This window comes from Sciurus carolinensis, chromosome 2, assembly GCF_902686445.1.
Source record: "Sciurus carolinensis chromosome 2, mSciCar1.2, whole genome shotgun sequence".
NCBI classification, from domain to species: domain Eukaryota; kingdom Metazoa; phylum Chordata; class Mammalia; order Rodentia; family Sciuridae; genus Sciurus; species Sciurus carolinensis.
The window spans coordinates 189,102,052-189,126,108 of NC_062214.1; the positions used below are offsets into that span (position 1 = coordinate 189,102,052).

Consider the following 24,057-nt stretch of genomic DNA (forward strand, 5'->3'; position numbering starts at 1 on the left):
GCCAGCCTGCAGGAGAGGAGGCCAGGTTCGAGCACGGTTCTACTTGACTGGCATTGGTCTTGGACAGGCATGTCACCTCTCCAGGTGGCCATTCTGGGGCTGAGACCCCTGGTCTGTGCACATCAGGTGAGACCAGGCCAGTGAGGTGATGCTCAGGTGGGGTGACGGGAACTTTCAGCAACCTTGGCAGGGGCCTGCCTGGTGCTTTCCTGCTGGGGCTGGGATGGCCACACATCCAGGGGAGGCTCAGAGGCATAACTCACACCCACGGGGACCCCAGCAGCCCCCTCCCTGCCTGTGCTGCAGCATGCTGGCCCTGGGACCCCAGGGGGCCAGCTGGGATTTTTCCCCTGGTACTGGGACTGAACCCAGGGGGGCTTTCCCCTGAGCTACACCCCTAGTCTTTTTTATTTTGAGGCAGGCTCTTGCTAAGTTGCTGAGGCTGGCCTTGAACTTGTGATCCTCCTGCCTCAGTCTGAGCACTGGGATTACAGGTACAGCACTGTGGCCAGTGCTGGGTGAGATCAGGGAGTCAAGTTCTTGGTCCAGTCTGAACAGGAGGGTTTGGTGGTGAGAACTCCGGTTTTGGCCTCAGGTTCCAGGGAGCATCCCCAGTCCGATCATTAAGTGAAGAGCTCATCAGGCCTGCCTGGGCTCTCAGAGCCTCGGTCTCCTCATCTGTAATATGGGGATAACACCTGCCACCTCCTTACCAGATTGCGCCCAGGGCTGGAGGGGATGGTCACCATGAACCCGAAAAACAGTCCTATGTGGCATGCGTTGTCGGGGGGCAGCTCAGGAAGCCAGCCGCCCACTGCTGCTGCTGCCCATCCCCAGGCACAGAGGCCTGCCCTCCACACGCTGCTGCTGTTCTGTGTTCATTCCTTCACATGTTGCAGAGCCCCCCGCCCGGCCATGATCACAGAATGTCACACGCAGCACTAGCTCTGTTCCTAGGCCATCAGCAGTCAAAACACACACTACCCAGATTAGCTGGTAAAGAGAGAACATGGGGACTCCTTGTCCCCAGAATAACCATCCTAAGGACCAGCCACCTGCGTCACCATCACACAGAGCAAACGTGCCAGAGCCAGGAGGCAGAAGCCTGGTTATATAGAGCACCGCACCCGCTCTGTGTTGGGACGTCACAGACCAACCCGGGCCCTGCCTGGGATTCTGGTAGGGTTGCTTGTGAACAGTTGGGTTGGAGCGAAAGCAGAGGTCACATGGCATGGGTGGGGGCACTACGGGCGACACCTGGTGAAACCCGGCCTGAGCAGCTTGTACAGAGTGTGCTAGAGAGGCATGACCCTGCACACCTGCAGGGTGCTCGGCCCCTCCAGAGGCCAGGTCACAGATGTCCTGGCAGTGAAGAGAAAATGCAAGGGTTTCTGGAAAGGCCCTGGGTGGATAAGAACCCAAGCCGCAGAGGCCATGCTGCCAGCGGGAACCAGCTCCCCTCTGTGCAGAACGTGGGGAGTCGCCCCACGTCCACACTGGGATGGCTGTGGAAAGAAGCAGAGGCACAGACCCCGATCATGAGGGAGGACCGGAAGTCACATCACACTGGCAGGGCAGACGGGTACGTCTGCAGCAGGCGTGGGCAGGCGGCCCCAGAGGTGGGGACCTAGAGCCCCCAGTGGACGAGGGTCGTGCGCTGGTCCACCCAGGGTAGCCCACAAGGAGCTTGCTCCTTCAGGACCCGGCGCCCAGCTCCAGGGCTCTGGAGTCCCAGGGCCAGCGTGCTGTGGCAAGGCAGGGAGGGGAGCTGCTGGGGTCCCACAGGGTCAATGATCAGGGAAGACCCAAAGCCCAGGGACATCAGTGAAGCCATCCAAGGGCTCTCTGTGGCCAGTGGCCAGCAGGAATGCCCGAGTCAAAGATGTCTTCCAGGTCGAAGGGACACAGGCTCCCTTGGTCTCAGAGTGGCCGTCTAGCTGGCACTGGTCACTCTCTGCAGTTGTCCAGAAAACCAGCTTCCCGTGAGGGTTTCCAACCTGCCGTGAAGCCCCCTTGGTGGCCTCTGAGGACTGCTCCTTCAAGGTCATTTTCTCTTTCACTGCTAGGATTACAGACATGGGCAGGCCAGTACCAGATGCCCCACAGAAACCCTTGAGGCCTCAGTGGTGTGACACTGGGGACCGATCAGCCCTACCCACTGCGCACTGCAAAGCCACACTTCCAGGACACTAGGGGTGAAGACCCTGATCCAGGACAGACTCCTCTGCTCCCCTGGTGGGGACAGACACCAGCAGATGGCACTTGGGGTACAATGTGTATGAAGTCATGTTGCTCTACAAAGTATCCTCGGCCACAGCTGGACCCAAGGCCTCTGGTCCCGGGAACCCAAAGCAGACTGTGCAGGTGACCCTCTGAAACCACCCGAGGCTCAGCCAAATTGTGGTCCTGCCACTTGCTCCTGCTGCCCCTCAGCAGCCCTGTTCCCTGACCACCAAGATGGGATGCCTCAGTGCCAACATGATGGCCAAATGGGCAACAGAAACATGGGCACGGGCCAGCCTCCCCCGGGACGCGGGCAGGGCTGACTGTCTGCTTAGCAGGTCTTCCGGTGGGCTCAGTGCCTTCGGCAGACTGTTCCAGGGGACAGGCTGCCACAGCTAACTTGCCTCAGAGGGCCCGTCTCCCTGACACCCACCCCCAAGGTCAAGGCCAGCGAGTCCTCAGGGACACCAACTGGGGGAAGCACCCTGGGACCAACAAAGGTCAGCAAGCACACAGGGCATTTGGAGGACAGGGACTCCCGTCCTGGCTGCTGAGCCCCTCAAGGGGTGGCAGGGGCCCCATCACCACCCACAGTGCCTGTCCATGAACCCATGGTTGCCAATGGCATCCACCAGCCTGGATGGGCTGGTCCTGTCCTGTCCCCAACAGCTGCCGGGCAGTCACGGGACCAGCTCCACTGGGAAACCTCTGTCCCGGTCATCACCGCGAGGCTGGTGGAAAGGTCACGTGGCCAGAAGGCAGTTCCCGGGTACCTAGCCCTGGACCCTGCCGCGTGTGACCCGGGCTCGCCAAGCAGGAGGAACGGAGGTGCCAGGCCACACTGCATGCGGCTGCTCTCCAGGCCCTGCCCGAGGCGAGGCCAGGCGGGTGACAGAACAGGAGCCACACTGCAGGAATGCGGGTTGATCTCAGTAGTTTATTCTGGAGACAAAGCAGTGCAAGAGGCTGCCCCGCGTCCCCATGCCCCGGGCTCAGGGTCAGGCCCAGGAGGGTGACGAGCAGGCATCCATCAGGGTCAACACTCAGGTCCTGTAAACGCGGCCAGTCCTGGGCCGTTCTTTCCAAGGAGGCCAGGCAGTCCTGGTGGCTTCCGGCCCTGGTGCTGGCCCAGTTCCTCCTTGTCCAGAGGAGGACCCCACCCCGAGTGCCCGGCTCAGCGGCTCTGCGGGGCCTTCCGAGGCTCCCTCCAGTGTCCTCCGTCCCACTGGGCCGCGCAGGACAGCTCGGCGGCCTTTTCTCTTTCCGAGTGAACTGCATTTCGCAAGATCACACTGGGCGGGTCCCTCACCTGGCCTGTGCCCTCGGGGGCCCCTCCTGCAGACTTGGGGTCAGTGAGTGGTCAGCCTGCTGTGGCAAGTGGGTCTGGGCAGGTGTGGTGTCTGGCGGCTGGCTTGGTGCCTGCCGTGCACGGGAGTGAACCAGGGGCAGCCTTCTCTCACCGGAAGAGGGACCTGCTGGCCGTGGTTCCCAGCGGAGGCGCCCGCTGTCCTCCAGGTGTTGGGGAGAAGCAGGTTGCCCCACAGGCAGGGCACTGGGCACCAGCCAGCTGCCCTTCTCTGGACCTGACTGCCCTCTAGAGACCAGGGGAGGCTGGGAGGAGACTGGGAGAGTGGTCCAGGGAGGGCAGTGGCAGGTGGGAGCCACGGAGGGCCTGGGGGCCCAGGGAACAGTGAAGAGTGGCAGCAGCCAGGGTCTGGGCCTCGGCCCACAGGAAGCTTCCTCTCCCCGTGGGCAGGGCCGGGGCCTCACAGCCTTCTCGAGGAGCCGCTGTCCCTTGGCTTTGGGGAGGGAGGGGTCAGCAGCTCCCCTGGGGGGTCGGCCTGGAAGGGCCAAGGTGGGCAGAAAGGGTCAGGTCTGGGGCATGGGTGGACCTGGCAGAAGGGGAACCGTCCTCGGCGCTCTCTGCTCAGCCGTGGACAGCCCGGGGGAGCGGGCCTCCCTCCAGGGTCCAGGAGCCTGGTCCACAGCAGCCATGGGGACAGACGACAGACGTGCACACACTCCTGGCACCACCACCCACACGCACACACACCCACACTCAGACCTAGTGTTGAGACGCGCTGTGTAAACTGGGGAGGTCACAGGCAGGAAGCAGGCAGTCCCTGTCCCCGAGGCTGGGCCACTGTTCCCTCCATCTCCCCACCCCTCGTTTAGACCACGACGCCAGAAATCAGGTCAAAAATTAAAAAAGGAAGCATCAGATCCTCGGGAACTCCTAGTAGCGTCCGTTGGGAGCCGACGGCCCAGCGGTGTGCTCGCGCCTCGCGCCGCCCTGGGTCCAGGCTCCGTGGCTACTGTGAGGAGGCCTTGGTGGCCAGGGAGGCCACGCAGTGCTGCTGGAAGCTGGGCGAGACGCCCGCGGTGCAGCCGAGTCTCTGCTGCGGCAGCTTGGTGGCGCCGCCCGCGCTGGCCTCGGCCTCTGCCGTCCAGGGCGCGTCCTGGCCCAGCACGCTGCCGCAGCAGCCCGCGCTGGCGCCGCACGTCCACTCGCCCGCCAGGCTGCCTGCCTGCTCTGCTGGGAGCCTGCTGTGCCTCAGCGGGACCACGTCCCCCGTGGCAGTGCCCGTGCTCTGGCCCTGCAGGACGGTGGCGATGTGGTTCAGGAGGTCCGAGAAGAACTCGCTCACGCCCTCGTAGCCTGGGATGGGGAGAGACAGCAGGGGTCAGCGGGTGCGGGGGGCAGGGGCAGGCCCTGACCCCGAGAAGCAGCGAGCGCCACTGACTAAGCACCTGTCCACCCCCTGCCATGGTGTGGACAGGGCCCCCTGCAGTGTGCAGAGGTGTGGCCCCAGTTAGGAGAGGTGGTGGGACCTTTAAGGGGTGGGGCCTGGCGGGAGGCCTTTTGGTCACGGAGGGGGTGGGGGATGCCCTGGAAAGGGGTATTGGGACCCAGCACCTCTTCCCTGCACTCTCTTTTCCAGGCTTCCTTTGCCAGGTGCTCCCCGCCCATGATGTGCTGCTTTGCCACAGGCCCAAAGCCACAGGGCCAGCTGAGCAGGGACTGAAACCGCCAAAACTGAGAGCCAAAACAAACCCTTCCTCTTTTTCCTTTTTTTTTTTTTTGTGGTACTGAGGATTGACCCCAGGGGCACTCTACCACCACGCTACATTCCCAGCCCGTTGTATTTTTTATTTTGAGACAAGGATGCCCACCATAGAAACAAAAATGGCAAGGTTGGCCTGGAACTTGCAAGTCCTCCTTCCTGGGTCTCTTGAGTAGTGGGGTACAGGTAGGAGCCACCATGCCCAGCAACCCTTACTCTTTTCATTATCTCACTTATTTTGTTATAGTCACGGAAAGATGATGGACACACCCCCCTGAGGTGGTAAGACGTACGGATGGGGTGGCAATACCAAAGCCGCTTCCCCGAAGGACGCACAGCCTCCGTGGGGTGTGCCTGACCCTGCCTCAGGCCTGACTCCTGCCACTGCATCTGTCCTGAGCCTCAGCGTCCTCAGCTGTCCTCTGAGAGGACACCACCGCTCCTACTAGAGGCTTCTACGGGCATCACCCAGAGGGGCTGGAACGTGGGTGGCGTCTGCCCCAGAGCAGCCACAACCCACACTGAAAGTGTTCCTTTTTCACCCTAAAACACAGGGCGGCCCCGCACGCTGCTCTGAGTCTCGGCACTCGGGGAGACTCCAGGACCATGAACTGCCTGTGTCTGCCTGGGTGATGCTCCCCAACCAGAGGCCAGCGGGGCAGCAGCGTCCTCGGGAGCCTCAGCAGGTTCCGACCGGGTGAGGGCTCCCGAGGCCACCACACGGCTCAGATGTGCCCCTTGTGGGGGCCTCCGCCCGCCTGGGCCGACGTGGAAGGGCGAACGGGCCGCAGCCCGGGGCCGTGGCAGGCAGGCAACGCCTTGCGAGGGGTCGCAGCGTGCCAGCCTGGGGTCAGGGCGCTGCCCTCCCTGCAGAAGCTGCCACCGCCGCCGACCGCGCCCTGCCGAGGCCACGGGGCACTGGCACAAGCTCTGGATGGCATTCCCAGCCACTGTCACAGCTGGGGGCAAAGCTGGGACAGGGCACCGTGCCACCTCTCACAGAGAAACTCCAGGGGCTCCTCCGTGTCCAGGCAGCCGGGGAGCAGGGAGGCCACACGGCGGGTGTGCAGGGCCTCCGGGACCATCGCCTTCACAGACCTGCCCCGCTTGACAGAGGAAACGTGGGACTGCTAACCACAGTTAGCAGGTGAGGCGTCCCTGCCAGTGTTCAGAGGGCACGCACGCAGTGCTGGCCACGCGACTCTCAGTTCCTGTCCCTCGGCCTGCTGCATCTTTGCAGCCTCCATTTTATAGAGGAAGACACTGAGGCTCAGAGAGGTCCAGAGTCACAAAGCTCCTCAGAGGCACAGCTGAGACCTGAGCTAGGCCCTCTGGTCCTGTGTCTTAGAATACTGCATGGTGCTGGGAGGCCCCACAGGACTGGGTGCCCCGTTGGCCCTGAGGCTAGGGGCGAAGGGCAGGGCAGACCTGGGTCTGAGATGCCCAGGCTTGTGGGCCTAGCTGTTGGGAGCCTGAGTAGGAACAAGGGAGACCCTCTGTCAGGCCTCCAGGGAATCCAGGAGGCTGTTCCTCAGCAACCACTCTGCTTTCGTCCCCAGACTAGGCCCAGAGGCCCCAGGGGAGCCAGCAGGGGTGGGGTGGGGTGCAGAGGCGCTGCCTCCTTGGAGGCCTACAGATGAGCAGGCGGCGGGGTGGGCTGACACAAGCAGGGGCAGACGGGTGGCAAGGAGCAGACAGCTCCACATGGGTGCTGGGCACACCCGTGGCCTCTGTCCTGCAGGGTGGGAGGCTGGTCCCACTTGCAAGGAGCAGACGGGCAGCGACCAGGTGGCCTGAACCGCCAGATTGTGCAGGCAGAGCCTGGACTTGAACCCAGGGCTGGGCTCCAAGAGGCAGGAAGTCTCGTGGTCAGAGTGCAGGCTCAGGGCTGCCGGCCCCGCCCTGGCCCACCACTTAGGGACCTTGTGACCTTGGACGAGTCTCTCAGTGCCTGGCCTCATCCTCCTTGGTAAAAGGTGATCACAGCAGTCCCCCCGGGCAGGCAGCGGGAGGAGCAGACTGGCTGCCGCCTGCCTCCACAGGGGCCTGGCTCGAGGTGGCCTCTGGCAGGGCTGCTACTGCCCCTGAGGTCCTGAAGTTACCTCCCCTGGGGTGCAGCCTACCCAGGGCCACACCCCTGCCTGGCCCCAAGGCTGCGCGCAGAGCCATCTCCCAGACACCAACTCCCCCAGGCCCAGGCCTGCGGGGCCGCCTCCTGCTCCAGGGCCACCCTCAGGAGCAGACTCCACCAGCCTCTGCCGGGTGTGGCCTCCACCCTCCTGCAGTCCTAGGGCCCCGCCCCCCACCCAGCCATGCTGGGGTGGCCCTTCTCTTGGCTCCCCTGGAAGACGCCTCCCTGTCCACGCTGGCTCAGCGGCTGTCCCCTGGACACAGCAGGCTCTCAGGGAAGCCTCCCACGCTTCCTCCTGAAGCCCCACGGTGTGGCCTTCCCTCCCACCCTGCCCGGGCTCCGCGCCCCCGTGGTGCCACCACACCCCTGCCTTGCTCCTCATTCCCAGGCCCTCTGGCTGCACCCCCAGCTCCCCAGCTCCCTCCCTCTTGCTCCAGTTGACCCCAAGGCTCTGCCCAGGGTGACCGACACAGACCTTAGATGCTGCTCCCAAGTGAGACCCAGAGTCCTCGCCCCGCCGCAGCAGGCTGCTGCCCTCTGACCCGTTTGCTGCCGTCCTGTGCCCTCAGACACGGGGCCCCAGAGGACACAGCCTGGGACCCCACTCCACCCCTGGTGGGTCTGCTCTGGTGTCCCTGCTTCACAGAGGCACCACCAGCCACCCCACGCCTCCGGCCCCCGCCCTCCCAATTACGGCATCGCCTAAGGCTGGACCAGGGGGCCCCAGGCACCCGGACAGCGACAGCTGGGCGACAGGAGTCGTGGCCTCCGAGCCCGTTTCCTGAGGGAACAGCAGTGCTGCCTGGAGCAGCCCCTGTGCCCAGGCGGAGCACGGCGTCTCCGCCATCACCAGGATGCTGCCTGGTACCACAGCGCGGAGCTGGAGGCCAGGAAGGAGGCTGGCGTCTCCTCCCACGAGGCGCTACAGAGGCAGCAGGGAGGAGAAGGGCCAGCGGGCTGGGGCCACGCCTGAGGCCCCAGCTGCTCAGGAGCCTGGGCTGGGAGAGCGTGCGGCCTGTGGGGGGACAGGTGGAACCAGAATGGACGCCACCTCTAACTCCGTGCGAGGGTGGCCTGGGTGAGCACAGTCCGGCTGTGTGACCCTGGACTAGGTCTTCCCTTGGGGCCACCACGCTGTCCCTACATGCAACTGTGGGGAGCTGTGGCCCCTTCAAAGTCCTTGAGCCCCTGAGTCTGGAAGGGCTCCAGGGCTGGACTTATCTGGCGGCTCAGGTCAGCTGGTGAGAGGGCGCGTGAGCCACCGCCTGTGCCCAGTCCTCCCACGCAGGACGCCCGCCGTGGGGAGCCCTTCCTCGGGTGCGGCAGAGGGGTCAGAGGCAGGGCAGCACCTGCCCAGGCCCCGGTCAGCGCCGCTCCTCTGCCATCACCCGCAGATGCTGGACCAGACTGCTGGCGGCCGGGCACCAGCCTGCCCGCTGCTCACCTGGGAAGGCGTTGATGTCGATGACCGCGTGCTGCCCCGTCTGGTTGTTGATGATGATGTCAATGCCGAAGAGCGACACGCCCAGCGCCTGGCGCAGTGCCCGGGACAGCTCCCGGATGACCTCGTCGCTCGGCCGCTCGAACACACCCTCGATCTTGTCCAGCTGTGTGTGACACAGGACAGACCAGGGTGAGGAGGTGGCACAAGGCCCTGCCGCCCTTCACACCCACCGCAGCAAGCAGCAGGCCAGCACCGTCCACATCCTGCTGCGAGCTGGGCAGGTGCTGGGTGCTGCGCACCGTCTTGCTGCTTGCCGGCTGGAGACTGAGGTCATTTTACATCCGGGGAAACCGGGGCTCAGAGAGGGTCAGGACTGGTCCATGGTCACACAGCTTGAAAGCACAGGGAAGGATGTGGACCTGTTTTTTAAGACTCTAAAACCCACGTCTTTTAGCAGGGAAGAAGGTAGAGGGCCACTGTGAACCCAGAAGACATCCGGGTGCAGAGACCACTGGATCCTGACCTTGAAGGCAGGGAGGATTTGGGTCCTTGGGCAGGATGGGAAGGGGGAGGGACACCTGGGGAGGGCGGGAGGTAAGAAGCTGCGGGAGCTGCCAGGATGCTGGCGTGCAGTCAGGGCAGAGGCCGGGAGTCCTCCACACCTGCGAGCTCCTCTGTAGACTCGGCCCAGAGTCGAGGGTTCTGGGACCGGGTCTTGTTACGGAAGGGCGGGCAGCATGTCGATCTTGACTTTCTGGCCTGCGGCTACAGGGGGGTGTTTCCCGCCTCTCTCCCTTCCCCCTTCCCTGGGGGCTGCTCAAGGCTGCTCCCACTTCATGCCCGGGGTCCAAGTGTGGCTTTTGGGAAAGCTTCCAGGGGTGAGTGGGCTGTCTCGGTTCCCAGTTCTCCTGCCCTTGACCGCCCGGGCGCTGCTCATGTTCTGCTCTATTCCCAGGGACCTGGGACAGGCACGCAGCCTTCTGTGCTCAAGCTCGGCCCAGCAGGAGCCTCCGTGCACAGGAGGGCTTCTGGAGCCAGGGACTCAGAGCCAGGGACTGGATGTGAATCCTGCGATGACCTGCTAGCTCTGTGGACTTGGAGAAAAGCTCTTGGTCTCTCTGAGTCTCAGTTTACTCTTCTGTAAAATGGAACCAATGGAGCCTCCATCCTAGACTTGCTGGGAGGGAAGAGGTGGGTGGTAAGCAGGGACACCATGGGCCTGGCTGGCAGGAGGCTATCTGATTCAGGGCAGGGACTGCCTGGGGTGACTTCAGGCAGCTGAACGGGGCTCAGCTACTGCCCATGAGATACTGGAGTTCTGGGGTTGCAGGCTCAGAGGCCGAAGAGGAAGGGGTGCAGACGCAAGTACATTTGGGCCAGAGAGAGAAACATGGAATTCGCAGCCGGCCCGGCAATTCTGCTCCTGGGGACCCCCCAAGGGCTGCAAACCAGGGCTCGGGCCCTGTGCACCAAGGTCCACTGCAGCTTCCTCTGCCAGGCTGCGAAGCCACCCACCAGCATTGGCAGGCGAGGCGGGACACATGCCACGGGTGTGGGTGCCACTAACCCCGTTCATCTACAGAGGGATACGATTCTGACACCTACGATACATGTGAACTTTGAAAACGTCACACTAAGAGGAAGAAGACATGGAAAGCTCCTGTTACATGATTCCGTTTGTGTAAGATGTCCAGGAGGGGACAGGAGTCAGAGCAGCAGTGGAGGAACGGGGAGTGGGGCTCATGGTCCAGGGGATGGGAAAGTTCTGGAAGGAAGCAGAGGTGCGCTGTGGTTGGGCCACACTGTGAACCTACCAGTTGCACTGGATTTCTCTTTAAAAGTTAATTTTATCCGTGCAACCTCATCTCGATGTTTTTAAAAAGTGAGGCTGGGTTAGAGGGATGAGCATAGAGCCCTGGCCACCAAGACAAATGGCCTTTGGCCCTGAAGCGGACAGTAGGGAACTTCCAGACATGCACCGAGCAGGGACGGAGGCCACACCGTCCGCGTCATGCGGTTCATGCCACTCCTGCCGGCTCTGCAGGGCAGAACAGCAGGCCCATCCTGCCCACGACCCCAGTGCCCTGGGGAAATTCTCCTTAGTGGCAGCGGCAGCCTGGCTCAGCGGGGTGCTCAGCACCTGCCTGAGCTCCTTGGGCCACTCGCAGTCAGAGGTTGAGTCCGAGGAGGAGCTCAGCTGCTGGTCCCACAGCCCAGCGTCCTCACCAAGTCAGAGACCCAGGTGGACCCCTGGGACTGCCCTGGCTGCACCTGGGAAGCGGGTATTGAGAACGCCTCCACCTGGGATTCGGGCGAGGACCAAGGGTGACGTGGAGGCGGGGCCGGGTGGCAGGCGGCCTGTCTCACTCTGCGTCTCATGACGCGCTGTTTATAAAGGCACTCGCCCGGCTCAGCTAGGAGCCTCAGAAATCCTTTGAGGATTTGACATTTGATTATCCAAAACCAAAGAGCCAGCCTGTGACAAGGTAAGGGTGTGCGGGTCCTGCCTGGGATTGAACGCAGACCACCCAAGGCGGCTCTGCCAACAGAGGGCAGGAGCAGGGAAGGTGCCCTGTGGGTGCCCCGGGTCCAGCCCCGCTTGGCCGACACTGAGAACTGACTGCACAGCTGGCCGTGGACACCTCTCCTCCAGCAGTGGGAGGAAAGCCCAGATGTCCCCTGGGGCAGGACGAGGAGACTGAGGCGCAAAGAGGCGACAAGCCCCGGCAAAGCAATGCTTTCTTTCCTCCTGGGGTGCCAGGAACTCTGGGCCCTGTGCAAGCTGGGCCAGCGCCCCATCATGAGCTGTGCCCCGAGGTCCAGGCTCCTAAGGACACCCTACCAGGGCTCTGGAAGTAGGAGGGGCCCGGGCCCAGGGCGGATGGAGCTACCTCCCATCAAGGGCCTCCTGGGGTAGGAGGTGGGGCTCCGAGGTCAGTGTGGGTCACTGCAGGGCACTCTTGGGAGGCCGAGGGGAGGCCAAGGTGGGGCTGGCAGAGCCCCAGGTGGCACGGGGCAGGACTGGTCAGGGCATGTTCTGAACACCATTTCTGGGAATGGAGCTGACCCAGACGGCCTGTGGGCGGCCAGGAGAGGCGACGGCCCTTCAGGGAGGCCATGCTGCCTGTGTTGTCTCTTTTTTTCTTCAGAGCGTTAGTTCTGGAAGATTCCTGACTAGCAGTTATGAGCTAAGGTGGAGGCAGGGACCACCACAGGCCTCAGAGGCGGGGGCCATGCTGTGACTCCAGGCTGATCCCTTCCCATTTCTCAGATGAGGAAACTGAGGTCCACTGCCAGTAAGGGTTATTCAAGAAGGTGACTTCCAGGGGCCACTGTGCACACAGCCCTCGGTGTCCCCTGGCATTGGTGAACAGTGTGAGGGCACTGGGAGGGACAGCTTCTAGGGAAGTCTGCGTGTGCCCGGGCTGGCCAAGGTGCCGAGACGCCCAGCAGGTAGGAAGCCCTGAAGCTGCTGGAACCTGGAGGGAGCAAAGCTTCCCTGCACAGAGCACCCACTTACGCCTGCAGTGACACAGCCCTGCCCCGTGCGTCTGGTACCTGGGGGACAGTTAGAGGTCCTGAGGGACACTGCTGTCTCTCTAGGTCCCTGTCCACACCAGAAACAAATGACAGCTGGACAGGCTGCCCAGGTTTGGGGGCCGGGAGCATGAGGCCAGGGCGAGTCCCCAGGGTCAGCTGTGGCTGCTGGTGGTGAGCCCAGCCCTGAAGAGGGAGGAGGACGGGAGAAAGCGAAGGACACCCAAATGGACGCTCCCGCGGGGGAAGGGACCCAGCAAGGCTCGAGTGCAGCGGCTGTGAGAGCAAAGCTGCTGCCACTAGCCCCCTGTGCCTGTGGTGACCTCCGTCTGCTTCAGAACAGTGCTCAGTGGTCATTAGAGTGGAAGGAGGTCCTGGGTTCCTGGAAGACCCCGCTTTGGAAGCAGACCTGGGGTCAAATCCCAGCTCTCCTGGCGTGAACCAGTCTGCGAACCTGGCAAGTTCCTGAGCCTGTCCCAGTTGCCTGTCCCACCCCGGCGAGGCTGCACGGAGGCTGCTGGGCAGCCAGCTGGAGCCTGACACGTGGTCATCCTCACTGAACACCAGCCGCAATGTTTGCTGCCATGGCTTCAGGCGTGGGGGTCACACGCCACCCTAGCTATGCAGAAGCACACGGCAGGCGAGGGACGGCCACGAGTGCCTGCCTCGGAGCCTGTGGGGGTGCTCACGGTCCTTCCACCCGGGCCCCGCGTGTTCACCGCAACGTGCACACGGCTGTGATGCCCGCCAGCACAAGGGCGGGAGGCAGGCAGGGCAGGAGGGACTCAGGAACTGGCCTGCGCCCTGGCGTGGGGACAGGGGCCTCCCACAATGCCCAGCCCTGCCACAGCGCAGCTGGAGACCCCATGGCCAACAGCACCCCCACGCCCAGGCCTGGGTGAAGGCAGCCTCATGCCAGACCACCACGGAGGTGATACGTACCTCCGTGAGGACGGATGAGGACTCCGGCTTCGACACGTTGTGGCTGTTGAAGAAGATGGACTCTCGGTCTGAAAGAGCAGACAGGAGCGAGGGTCAGAGCCTGGGGTTGTGATTCTGCCACCTGACACCAGGGGGCAGCACCACCCCAGCCAACGCCAGGGAGTCTTGGGCTCCAGGCCCAGCAGCAGGGCCCTGGCTCTGGGGAGCTGGGCACCCTCTCCACATAAAGCTGCACCAGGGATGGACGCGGTCCAGTCAGGGCCTCAGTTTCATTTCCCACACAAAGTGACTGGTTTGCTGGGCCACATCCACCACCATCTCGTGGTGGCACGCCTGGTTTCCCTAACACCTAAGGGTGCTGCAGAATCATCACCAAAAGGGCGCCGGGAGGAAAGGGGGCTGAGGAGGCGGGACAAGCCATGCACCGAGGTCGGAGGCCTCTCTCGCCCGTGGAACGCTTACAGAGGAACGGCCGGGCTGCCTCTGCCACGTGAGAGCTTAAAATACAAAGGTTCTGCTGTTTTCCAACTATTTAGGGCAAAACCAAAACCAGAACATGGGCTTCCACAGGACCCATCCAAGAAGCTGCTCAGAATGACCTGCTCACCATGAAACCCGCTTCGCCACATCCAGCTCGCCAGTCCGTGGGTGTCCGTCACCATCAGACCCACCCCTAACGCCCACTGGACCCCGGCAGCAGACCAGTCTCGGGGACGCTGAACCCAACACACTGACGGTGCGATCGTTCACCCCAAATGTAAATGTCCTTAGGAGTAACCAAGGTCACCCTGAGGACCTGCAAGTTCGGCTGGCCAGCCAGAAACGTTCTCAGGCACTTGGAAGCGCAGGCACATCAAGGCAAGAATCACAAAACCAGGAGCCCAGGGCTGGGTTCTGGCAAAGCTGTCACAATCTCGTCACCTCCCCCACCCCAAGAACGGGCAAGACCACATGAGCTAGGAGCCCCTAAGGGGCCTAGCCCTGCTCGAGTCCTTCCAGGGTGAGGCACAATGGCAGGCCCTGGGACCCAGGCCCCTAAGCTGAAGGACAGGAAGGGACCGGCTGAGGGCCTGTGTGCCAGGGTGGGGGGCCTGCCCTGGCTGCCGCGACCCCACCAGCTCTGGGACTCTGCGGCGCCACAGCGATCATGCAGAGGAAGTGATTGGGGCAGAGGCCAAGCAGGCAGGCGCTGAGAGGTACCTGGCATCCTTCCCGCTAGTGGGGCACAGAGGCCCCTGGCCACCCCGGTGTGCCCGACAGTCCTCCCGCTACTCCGACCGGAGCCAGTCCAGACAGGGGGCACGAGAGACGGTCCTGGGGAGGAGCCTGAGGAAAATAAACACCCTGCGGGACTCTGCCACGCAGGCCCGCCAGTCCACTCCCAGCACCAGGAGCCGCGGAGTGGCAAAGCCCAAGGGCCAGGGGCTGGAGCTGCTGCCAGCCTGGAGGCACTGCCGTCTCCTCATCCTATAGCTCCAAGCTCAGGGCACCTTCCCACCTGTACCCCTGCAGGTCCCCAGGGGCAGAGCAGGCCTTGGGGGAGGAGGTGGACGCAGCCAAATCCAGAGAGGCTGGGAAGCCTGTAGAAGCTGTGAGGACAGGTGCAGAGGACACCGGGCTGCCCCAGGGGCCGGCCACGCCCCCGGAGCTGGACAAACTGTGTCCCCCAGTGGCTCCTTGTGGCAAGACCAAACACATGGGATCTCAAAGGGGGTCCCCCACACACTGCCACTTCTGGCCTGGGGTGCTCTGGTCAGAGGAAGACTAGGCAGGGAAGCCAGCGATGCCCCAGGTCCAGCACCTCTCCACATGCAGCTGAGGCAGGGGGGCGGGCGGGAGGGAGGGAGGGAGAGCAGCTTCCAGCCACTGCCTGTCACCAAGAGACCATGGGAACCTGTGGGGACTCGGGTGGGTCAGAGGGGTCTGAACTCCAGGACAGAGCCCTGGCACCCAGTTCCTTGGGCATTTTTAAGACAACCTCTGTTAGGGGGACAGGGCCAGGGCCTTGCTGCCAGAAGCCCCTTGAATTTGGAGGCCCCAGCCAGTCTGTTCCTAGACTAGTCCAAAGGACACACGGCATGAGTGAAGGGCCCCCTCAGCTCCCTGCAGGGTAGGAAGGCCAACAGGACTGGTCTTGTTCTCAACGTGCAGATCCAAAAGAGGAAGAGTAAATGACCAGAGTAGCTCCTCCCAGACTCCGGCGACTGGGGAGCAGCCCTGAGCTGGGTCACACTGTCTTCAGCTCCTTCGCTGTTTCCTGTCTTTCCTGGGAAGTGCATGTCACGCCGCTGTGGGTGGCAACTCGAGTCAACTTCCAGTTGCCATTAAATGCCACCTCTGCAGAGGTTCCTGCGCCTACTGCACCTTTTCCAAGACACTCCCCTTGCTGGGTGGTGTCCCAGAGCCCCTCATCTCAGGTGACCACGGACTCCGGTCACTCTTTCCTGTGTGCTCCCTCCCACTGGAATACATACTCAGGGAGGCAAGAAGCCTGTCTGACGAGGCTCTGGCTGGACCCCCAGCGCCTGCACAGGTTGGCCCATGGCGGCTCAATAAGAGCAGCATTGCAACGACTCTTCAGAGGCTCTGAGTGGAGGCCAGGCCACCTGCATCTGCACAAGGAGTTTCCCTGGAGCACAGCCCCGCCCACTCATTTACATATCTCTACAGCAGCTCTCATCTTGCGACAGCAGCAGTTAAGTAATGGGGACAGCACTGGAGATATTCACTCTGGGGACTCCAGCAGGAAAAGTTTGTAGACCCTGCCCTACATGGTAGGAGTACCACTCTTGTTCCCTCAGGGAGAGGCCCAGGATGGAGAGCATAACAGGGCCCCTGCACAGGGCTGTGTCCTCAGGGTCAAGCTAAAGGACGAGATAAGCCCACTGCACAGGGAGAGGGCACAAAGAGAGCTGCCCCACAGCAGCCCCGCGTGGGGAAGAGAATGTGACCGAGGAACATGGTGCGTGCCTCGTGTTCCTGGTGGCCAGTGTCAACTCTCCATAAGAGCTCACTTTGGTTCCACTCCAGGTTATCTGCAGGATGCTGTGGGCTGTGTACGTCACACACCTGATTTTGGAGATGTTGACATGTGAAAACCAAAAATGTACCTGAGAATCAAAAGCAAATGTCAGCTATGGAGACGAGTCCTCGTCTTTTCCAACAGGACCAGAACAACCTGCAGCAAGGAGCCCACCTCTCGGCCTGGACAGGAAGCTATAGGACCTGCCACCCGGGTGGTGGGAACCAGACTGGGTGGGTGCTGCAAAGGGGCCAGACCCCCAAACTACCTTTCAACAGTCCATCGTACAAGGCTGCAGTCACTTAGCCTAACACCCCCAAAGAGGCCTGAATGTGAGCGCCAGGCCCCATCCACTTCCCTGGCACCCCGAGACAGCAGAAGAGTCGGAGGGGGCACGCTGGAAGTCACTGGGTTTTCCCGTGTGTGTCTTTACCGTTTGGCTCAGGTTTGCATCTCATGGCGAACAGCATTTCCCGGCCGAGACACAGCCACGCGGAGGGACACACAGAGAGGAGGCAGCCTCAACCTCAGGGACCCTCGCTCTGAGGAGGGAACTGGGCCAGCACTTACAACCAGGTAGGAAAACGCCAGCAGACACACTTTTGTGAGGATAAGAAAGGAGACCTGGCAGTAAATTTCTTTTAGAAATGAAGTGATTTGGGTGAAAAAAAAAAAAAAAAAAGGCAAGAGAAACAGGAGAGAGCGCTGTTTGCGTGTGGTTCTGCGGGTGAACCCAGGGCCACAAGCGTGCTAACAAGTGCTCTCCCACTGAGCTACAGTCCCAGACCTAACTATTCGTAAGTTAATAGTCACACATTTTTCATAGACTCAAAGTGTATATTTTTAAAAATCAGGAAAATGCTACAGACACTGTGTAAGACGTCAGCCTCTTCAGGTCCCACGTGGAAGAATGTCTCTTAGTGGACGTGTTCACTGACCTCCCAACCCAGACCATCCCCTTGTCCCAGGGTGGGTGCTGGACTGGCATCAGGAGGGGGCTGTCCCGAACCCTGGCTGGGAAGAGCGCTGGGACTCGGGAGGGAGAGGAAGACACTGCACACTGCTCAAGTGTCCACTCTGTTAATGAAAGGGAAAAAAAGTGACCCCAGAGAAGAAGAGCTGGAGGGGGTGATGGGCAGCTGCTCGGGAAGACCAGAGGTGGGTGACAGGCAGCCAGGCCGGCCCTCAGGAAGCCTGGGCAGGCTGGCACCCCTCCTGCGGACAACTCCCTTGAGAGAGAAACGTGCAGTGTGCTTGAATAGCTGCGCTGGGCAAGCAACGTCCTCCTAGGAGCCCCTGGAAGGCTCTGCTTATTCTGAAGGCTCCACTGTGATTCTGGAACTCACCTGAGAGAGGCCTTCAGACCAACAGAACATGCCTTACGGCAGCCCTGATGCCTACAGGTTTTTAACTCTGTGCCAGGTGCCAGGCCTGGAAGGAGGTGAGGGCTGAGGGAGCCTCAGTGGAGTCTTGAGGCTTCTCCTGGAGGCTGCCACAGGGGCCCCGCAGGACAGCAGCAGCATGCTAACGCCACCAAGGGATGCTGAGGACCCACATGCATCGACTCAAAGCACGCTAGCTGACCAGGTGTGCACCTGTGCAGCCTGGTGCCACGTGTGGGGTGTGTGTGTGTGTGTGTGTGTGACTGTCCCAGGACTTGCCCAACACCCTGCACTGGGAATCCTCAGGACCCGGCAGGTGTGGCCTGCTAAAAGGCACCGATTCTCCTGGGCAGCTGCAGAAGCAGCTGTGACTGGGGCAATGGAGACCGGAGTTGGGGGAGGTGGAGGACCAGTTGGTGCTCCGCCCCTGTGCTTCCCTGAGGGGCTGCAGGAGTCAGCTGGTCATGCCTGCCCCAGCACCTTCCTCCCCAGCTCATCACTGTGGGCTCCAGGAAATGACATGGGCACACAGGGGCTTCCTGGAGCTGATGGTGGCCCTGGGGGCCCCACAGTGGCCTGCTGAAACAGGGGTCTCCTGTTGGCGCTCCAAGATCCCTTTAACCACCTGCTGCACACAACTCTGAGCCTCAGGCCATCTCTTCAGCCTCCAGAAGTCACATGGGTGGCAGGGGAAGTGGGAGGAGAGCCAGCTGGTGCCCATCCCAGCCGTGCCCACACGAGCAGAGGAGCGGTTACCTGACGTGCCCGCAGAGAAGTTCTTGAGTGAGGGTCTCTGCACCACCGTGTAGGACTCGCCCACCACGAACACCTTGTACAGCACGGCATTGTGGTTGATGAAGTTCTGGACCACACATGGGGGCTGGATGGCACTCAGGCCCTCCTGGTTGAACACGATGGCCATCTGGGGAGACAGGGCACACGGGCCGCATCAGCGCCCCACCCTCCTGCTGTGAAAAGGACCATGCATCCCCTTCCGGGTCCTGGGGTATGAGGACTCTCTAAGAAGAGTCTCAAGCCAGGGACGCGGATGGAGAGTGATGTGGGCAGACGGCTGCAGACCAGTTCCCTCCAGCAGGAGTCGGGATCCTGCACGCACTGAGCTGCTGCAGAGCACGATCCCCAAGAACATTCCTCACACTACAGCCCAGGGAATGGGACCCCGCGTCATATGCCGCTCAACCCTTCTGAGATCCTGGAGGCTCTTCCATGAAGAACCAGGACAGGGAGGCGGGGCACAGGCTGTGGATGAGGAGCTGAGGACCTGGTCCAAGCTGGCCTGTTGAGCACCCATGGCAAGCTCCTGTTCTAGCACCCACGTGTCACCTGGTGTAACCCTCACGTCACCATCCCCGTCACAGATGAAACAGCAGGGTCTGTGATCTGCTGGAGGCTGACAGCCTGGAATGGAATCAGGTGTGCCCAGCACGGGCCAGCATGGGCCACATAGGGCTCCAGAAACAGGCATGTCTGGGTCCCAGTGCCCGCCTCCCCTGGGGCGATCATGCCTGGTTGAGGACATGGCAGGGGTGGTGGCAAGGGCAGAGGGGCTACAGACATCCTCTCAGCTCTGATGGAGGCCAGGTCTGCAGGGGCCTAAGGGGTCTGTCTCCTCTAAGGACCATGGGGCCCACTTGAGCCAGCCACCTGTGCTGGGTCACAGCTAATCCCTCCACCCACAGGTCCCTAGGAGGAGGCGGTGGCAGCTGCTGGTCAGGGAGCCCAGGGCCTGGACAGCCGGCCACCTCAACAGCTGTCACCCCTGCGTGCCTGGTGCTCAGCTGGGCAGGACAGAAGTAGAAATCCAGACCACCTGGGAAAACCAAAGTGCACGTGTGTGTTGGGGTGGGGCAAGGACGTCTCCTGAGCCTTGGGACCACAGTGACAGGGCTGGCAGCCCTGGAGCTAGCTGGGCCCGAGGCCCCGGCACTTTGGGGTGGGCAGAGGCAGGGCCTTCACTCTGTGTGAGGACCGGTTTAAAAACAAGCCCAGTGGGCTGGGGTTATGGCTCAGTGGCAGAGCGCTCGCCCAGCATGCGTGAGGTACTGGGTTCAATCCTCAGCACCACGTGAAAATAAAATAAAGATACTGTGTCCACCTACAACTAAAAATATGTATTAAAAAAAAAAAAAAAAACAAGCCCCCAACCCCCAGAAGTTCTATGAACACACAATGAGTACAGTGCTTTGGCCAAACCAGCCCCCTCATGGTCGAGTGAGGGGCTGGGAGATTCGGAGCTGAGGCGTGGGCAGCTGGGATGCCGCAGCAACCCCGCCAGAGAGCCCGCCCATCACGTGCACTGTGGGATCCTGCATCCTGGCACCCCTGGATGACGGGAGGCAGGTGCCCACTGGCCCATCCTGTGCAGGGCATCCATGCCTGAGGGAGTGACCCTCTGAGGCCAACTGGCCCCAGGCAGAGTCCCACTGCACACACATGGTCTCCAAATGCTGACGACAGGTGGACACTGCTGGTCGTGGACCGGGACAGCACCTGGGATGGGGGCCGGGGCTTCCCTGCGGGTGAGGCCCCACAGCTGGTGGTGAGACCTGCGTGACCATCAGGGCCTGCCCCGAGGAGCCCACCTGGATGCAGATCTGCCCCCAGGCGCTGGTTCCACATCAGCTTCCTAACAAGCCCCTTGGGCCAGGTCATGGCAGGCCCTGCAGTAACCTGCATCCTTTGAGGTCGCTGGGAAGTCCCCCTGCGTAAACGCAGGACAGACACTCAAGGCACCGTCATTTGCCCAGCCTCACAGCTGGCAGCGCACAGCCCAGCAGTGGTGGTGGATCCCTGTGATCTCGAGGCTGGAGCCGGGAGCCCCGTGTCAGGAGTGGCTGCTCCCCACCCAGGGACCTGCCCTGACGTGGGCTGGTCCACCCACACAGTCAGACTTGTGGGTGCACTGAGGCCTGAGGACCTGCCGACAGAGGGCCATCCCTGGCCTGCTGCATGCAGGTGCCCAGGCGGGCCATGCATGGAAAAGCGATGCCCAGAGGAGGCTCCTGGTCTGAGGACACAACTGACCTTTGCAGCAGGCGAAAATCTCCTTCCCACGGGCAGAGCCAGCCCCCTCATGGCACGTCCCCCACTGACACTGTTTATAGACATATCCCCATAAATATCTCCCAGAAACAAGGAGCCCGATATAAATCCAGAAAGGTCGCTGCTGCCAGGGCTTCCATTTTTAGTCATGCTGGTGGGGAACACGCTGGTGACAGGTCTTCCCTGCAGGCCCACTCTGCACATCCCGGCAACTGCCTGAGGGAAGGCCCAGGCTGGGTTGTGCCCAAGGCCTGAAGATGGCATCCCCTGTGGTTCCCGAGGCTGGGAGGGCAGCAGAGACCTCGGGAGCCCTGCCCGCTGCCTGGTCCTCTCGCCCCAGTACCCAGCCACTCACTGCCATGCCTGCCCCACAGGCACTCACTGTCTCCCTCAGGGGCAGGAGGAGGAGTAGCCTGCGCACCTGTCCCCTGGCACCTGTGGGAGGCTGGATACAAGTGCACAGGGGAGGAAGGACGGCTGGCGAGCTGACAGGCATGGCCTCCTCCTCAGCACCCGCCGCATCCAGCAGCATCCACAGACCCTGGTGGGCAGAGACAGCCTTCCTGGCCCAGTGCCTGGCGCTGTGGACCAGAGGACATGCAGCTGGGGACAGGTAAGGCTGGATGTGACTTCTCTGGGCTCCCCTGGGGACAGCATGGTCCTCCGCTTGGGAACTGAAGCCCTGAACCCCGAGGGCATCTGAAGGGTCGGGCCTGGGTGAGGTCTGGGCGGGGCCTCGCCTTGGGATCAGCACCCTCTGGGTGCTCCCCACTCATGCACGAGGGCCACCTACGACAGTGAGAAGCCAGGAGCAGCCTCACCAGAACCCGGTCCTGCGCCACTTGCATCCGGGGCCCGCAGCCCCACAGCTGTGAGAGTCAGGGCCCATGTGTGAGCTGCCAGCCTGGGTGGCATTCTGCCATGGCAGCCCCAGCACGTTAAGCCAGGCTCCCAAGGACAGGCAACCCTGACACGCTCCCAGCCTCAGATGCAGCAGGTGGAAGGAGGTTGGAAGCGTCCCGCGAAGCTGCGGTGTCTTGTTTCCTCCACGCAACTCCAGCGGAGCCTGGAGGGAGCTGCAGACCAAGAGGCCATGGCCACGAGCTTGGCAGGGTCCCAGCGAGGCCCACTGGGTGACGGGACCAGGGTGGCAGGTGCAGGGAGGTGGGGACGGGGACGGTCAAGACTTCACTCACCTCGTGGGAGTTGGTGCCGTGAGCCACTCTGGTCTTGCAGACTGCGGGTTGGAGAGGAAAGCAGAGAGCAATCAGTGGGCCCCGAAGCCTGACGGCAGGCGCAGGGCACCGCCCCGGGGACCCTCCAAACTCCTGGACAGACGCCACCAGGACAAACATCTGGGCCGTACCCTGAGGCCCCTGGGGCTGTGCCCTTGGCAGGCAAGGCCTCGGCCCCTTCGCAATCCAAATCCTGCAGGGCCCAGAAGACCCAGCCGCCCACGGCTGCAGGCCAAGCCCAGCGGGATACGTACTGAAGGGGAAAGCCAGGCCGTTCTTCTCCAGCAGCCTCACGGTGTCATCCCCGCACAGGCTGGTGAGCTCCATGAAGGGCGGCGAGCAGATCCTGTCATCTAGGGCAGAGGGGGAGGTCAGCGCCCGCCTCCAGGGCCGCCCGGACGCCCGCCCTGCTCCCCAGCCCGACAGCCCCTGGGCTCTGCGGTCCCGTGTGTGTGCGTGAGACAGGAACAGCAGCATGTCCTCACCTACGTTTTCCAACGATATTCTGTAACTTAAAAATGCTTACATGCTAACCGGGAAATCTGAAGAGCACAGAAAAGCAAAGCACACACGTTGCTACGACCTCGCTGCCCTCCGTCGAAGTCCCCTTCCCCAAAAAGGCCATGAGCCCCCGAGGTGGGCCACCCCATGCCTCTGGCACAGGGGCTGGGAAAGACTGCGCATTAGCAGGGCAGGGTGCCCTGCCCCCCCAAACTCCAAAGCCAAATCCAGAGCAAATCAGCCGAGCGCTGTCCCCAGAGCTGCTGCTCCCTGGATGGCCAGGTCAGCACACTGAGCCACTCAACAGGAACTCATGGACCTCGGCAGTGATGCAAGAGCCACGTGAGAAGGCTTCCCACCTCGGTGTCTCCCCTGCCGGGCCAAGTCTGGACTCCCTGCAGGAGCTCCTCTGGGGGCCCTGGGAGGGTGGCTGGTGGCCAGCATTGGCCAGGCCCCAAAGGGGTGGTCAGGCCCATGGCCCAGAAAAAGAGGCCCAGGGGTGGTTGTTGCCCGAGGTCACAGGACAGTCAACCAAAGAGCCAGGACAAGGAGCCAGGCCTACCTGGCAGCCTGGCAGAAGAGAGGTGAAGTCGGGGAGATGGGGGTCCTGGTGCTCACTGCCAACACGACCCAACGAGGCCTGCATCCACCCCACCCGGAGTGAAGGACGGGGCCGCAGGCCCTTCCAGCTGTGCAGGAGGCTCGCCACCCCCGCTCCGCTGCAGGGCGCACGCTCGCTGAGTACACCGCAGGATCCGCAAGGGGCAGGCATGAGACGGGAGCTCGCCGGGCCTGGCGGGGCCTGGCGCCAACTCTGGCCAGGTTGTGGCCCAGCTGCTCCTCTAGGAGCTGCCAGGTCCAGAGGTCAACTCCAATAAGAGCTTCCAGACCCCCCACCGGAGCTTCCGAGCAGGCACATCAGTTTGGATTCTGGCCTCTCGGATGTCACTGCTGTCCCCACCCCACCTTTCATAGGCCACTGATGATCGTCCACATGGGTCCACTGCCCTTGTTCCACACGGCCACACTGCTCAAAGACTCTCTGAGGACGCACCACTGTCACCCGCTTTCCAGACGAGGAAGCGGGCACCACGGAGATGCTCCCGCGTGGAGCTACCAGCCAGCGAGAGGTGCTGCCTGAGGGCACGCTGGGCCATCTGGCTCCAGCCTGCCTGCTGACCACAGGCTGGGGCGCAGGGTGTTGCTGCTCAACGGCAGTGCCGACGTGGCCGCTCTGGCACGTGGAAAGCACAGAGGCGGCCGCTGCCGTCCAGCCCTAGCCCAGGGTCTCACTGTCCACGGTTCCGCCACCTGCAGCCAAGGCTCTGGGGGCGCAGGAGCTTCAGACGCGCCTCGAGAGCAGGGTGAGGGACTCTCCAGCCTGCTGCCAGGGGCAACCGACTCAGCCTGCATCCAGCACGACACCACAGTCACGGCACGGTTACCAGATCGCTGCCCTGGAGCGCAGGTTTGTGTTCAAGTAACCCTTGTTTTACTTATTAATGGCCCGAA

The 24,057-nt window shown here is 62.4% G+C and overlaps 1 protein-coding gene across 2 annotated transcripts in view; it reads right to left on the minus strand.

The window, feature by feature from the left end:
- Positions 1-3,146: 3,146 nt before the first annotated feature.
- Itpk1 (inositol-tetrakisphosphate 1-kinase) overlaps positions 3,147-24,057 on the minus strand; it is a 137,581-nt gene continuing 116,670 nt past the window's right edge. Inside the window, exons 5-11 of one of the 2 annotated variants that reach the window (XM_047540209.1) lie at positions 22,299-22,397; positions 22,006-22,046; positions 18,503-18,668; positions 14,543-14,668; positions 13,343-13,410; positions 8,864-9,026; positions 3,147-4,882 (exon numbers count right to left, since the gene is read on the minus strand). In XM_047540209.1, coding sequence (XP_047396165.1) covers positions 4,536-4,882; positions 8,864-9,026; positions 13,343-13,410; positions 14,543-14,668; positions 18,503-18,668; positions 22,006-22,046; positions 22,299-22,397 — 1,010 coding nt within the window. In that variant the 3' untranslated portion in view covers positions 3,147-4,535. The remainder of the gene's footprint in view (positions 4,883-8,863; positions 9,027-13,342; positions 13,411-14,542; positions 14,669-18,502; positions 18,669-22,005; positions 22,047-22,298; positions 22,398-24,057) is intronic. The other variant, XM_047540210.1, reaches the window with a different exon arrangement.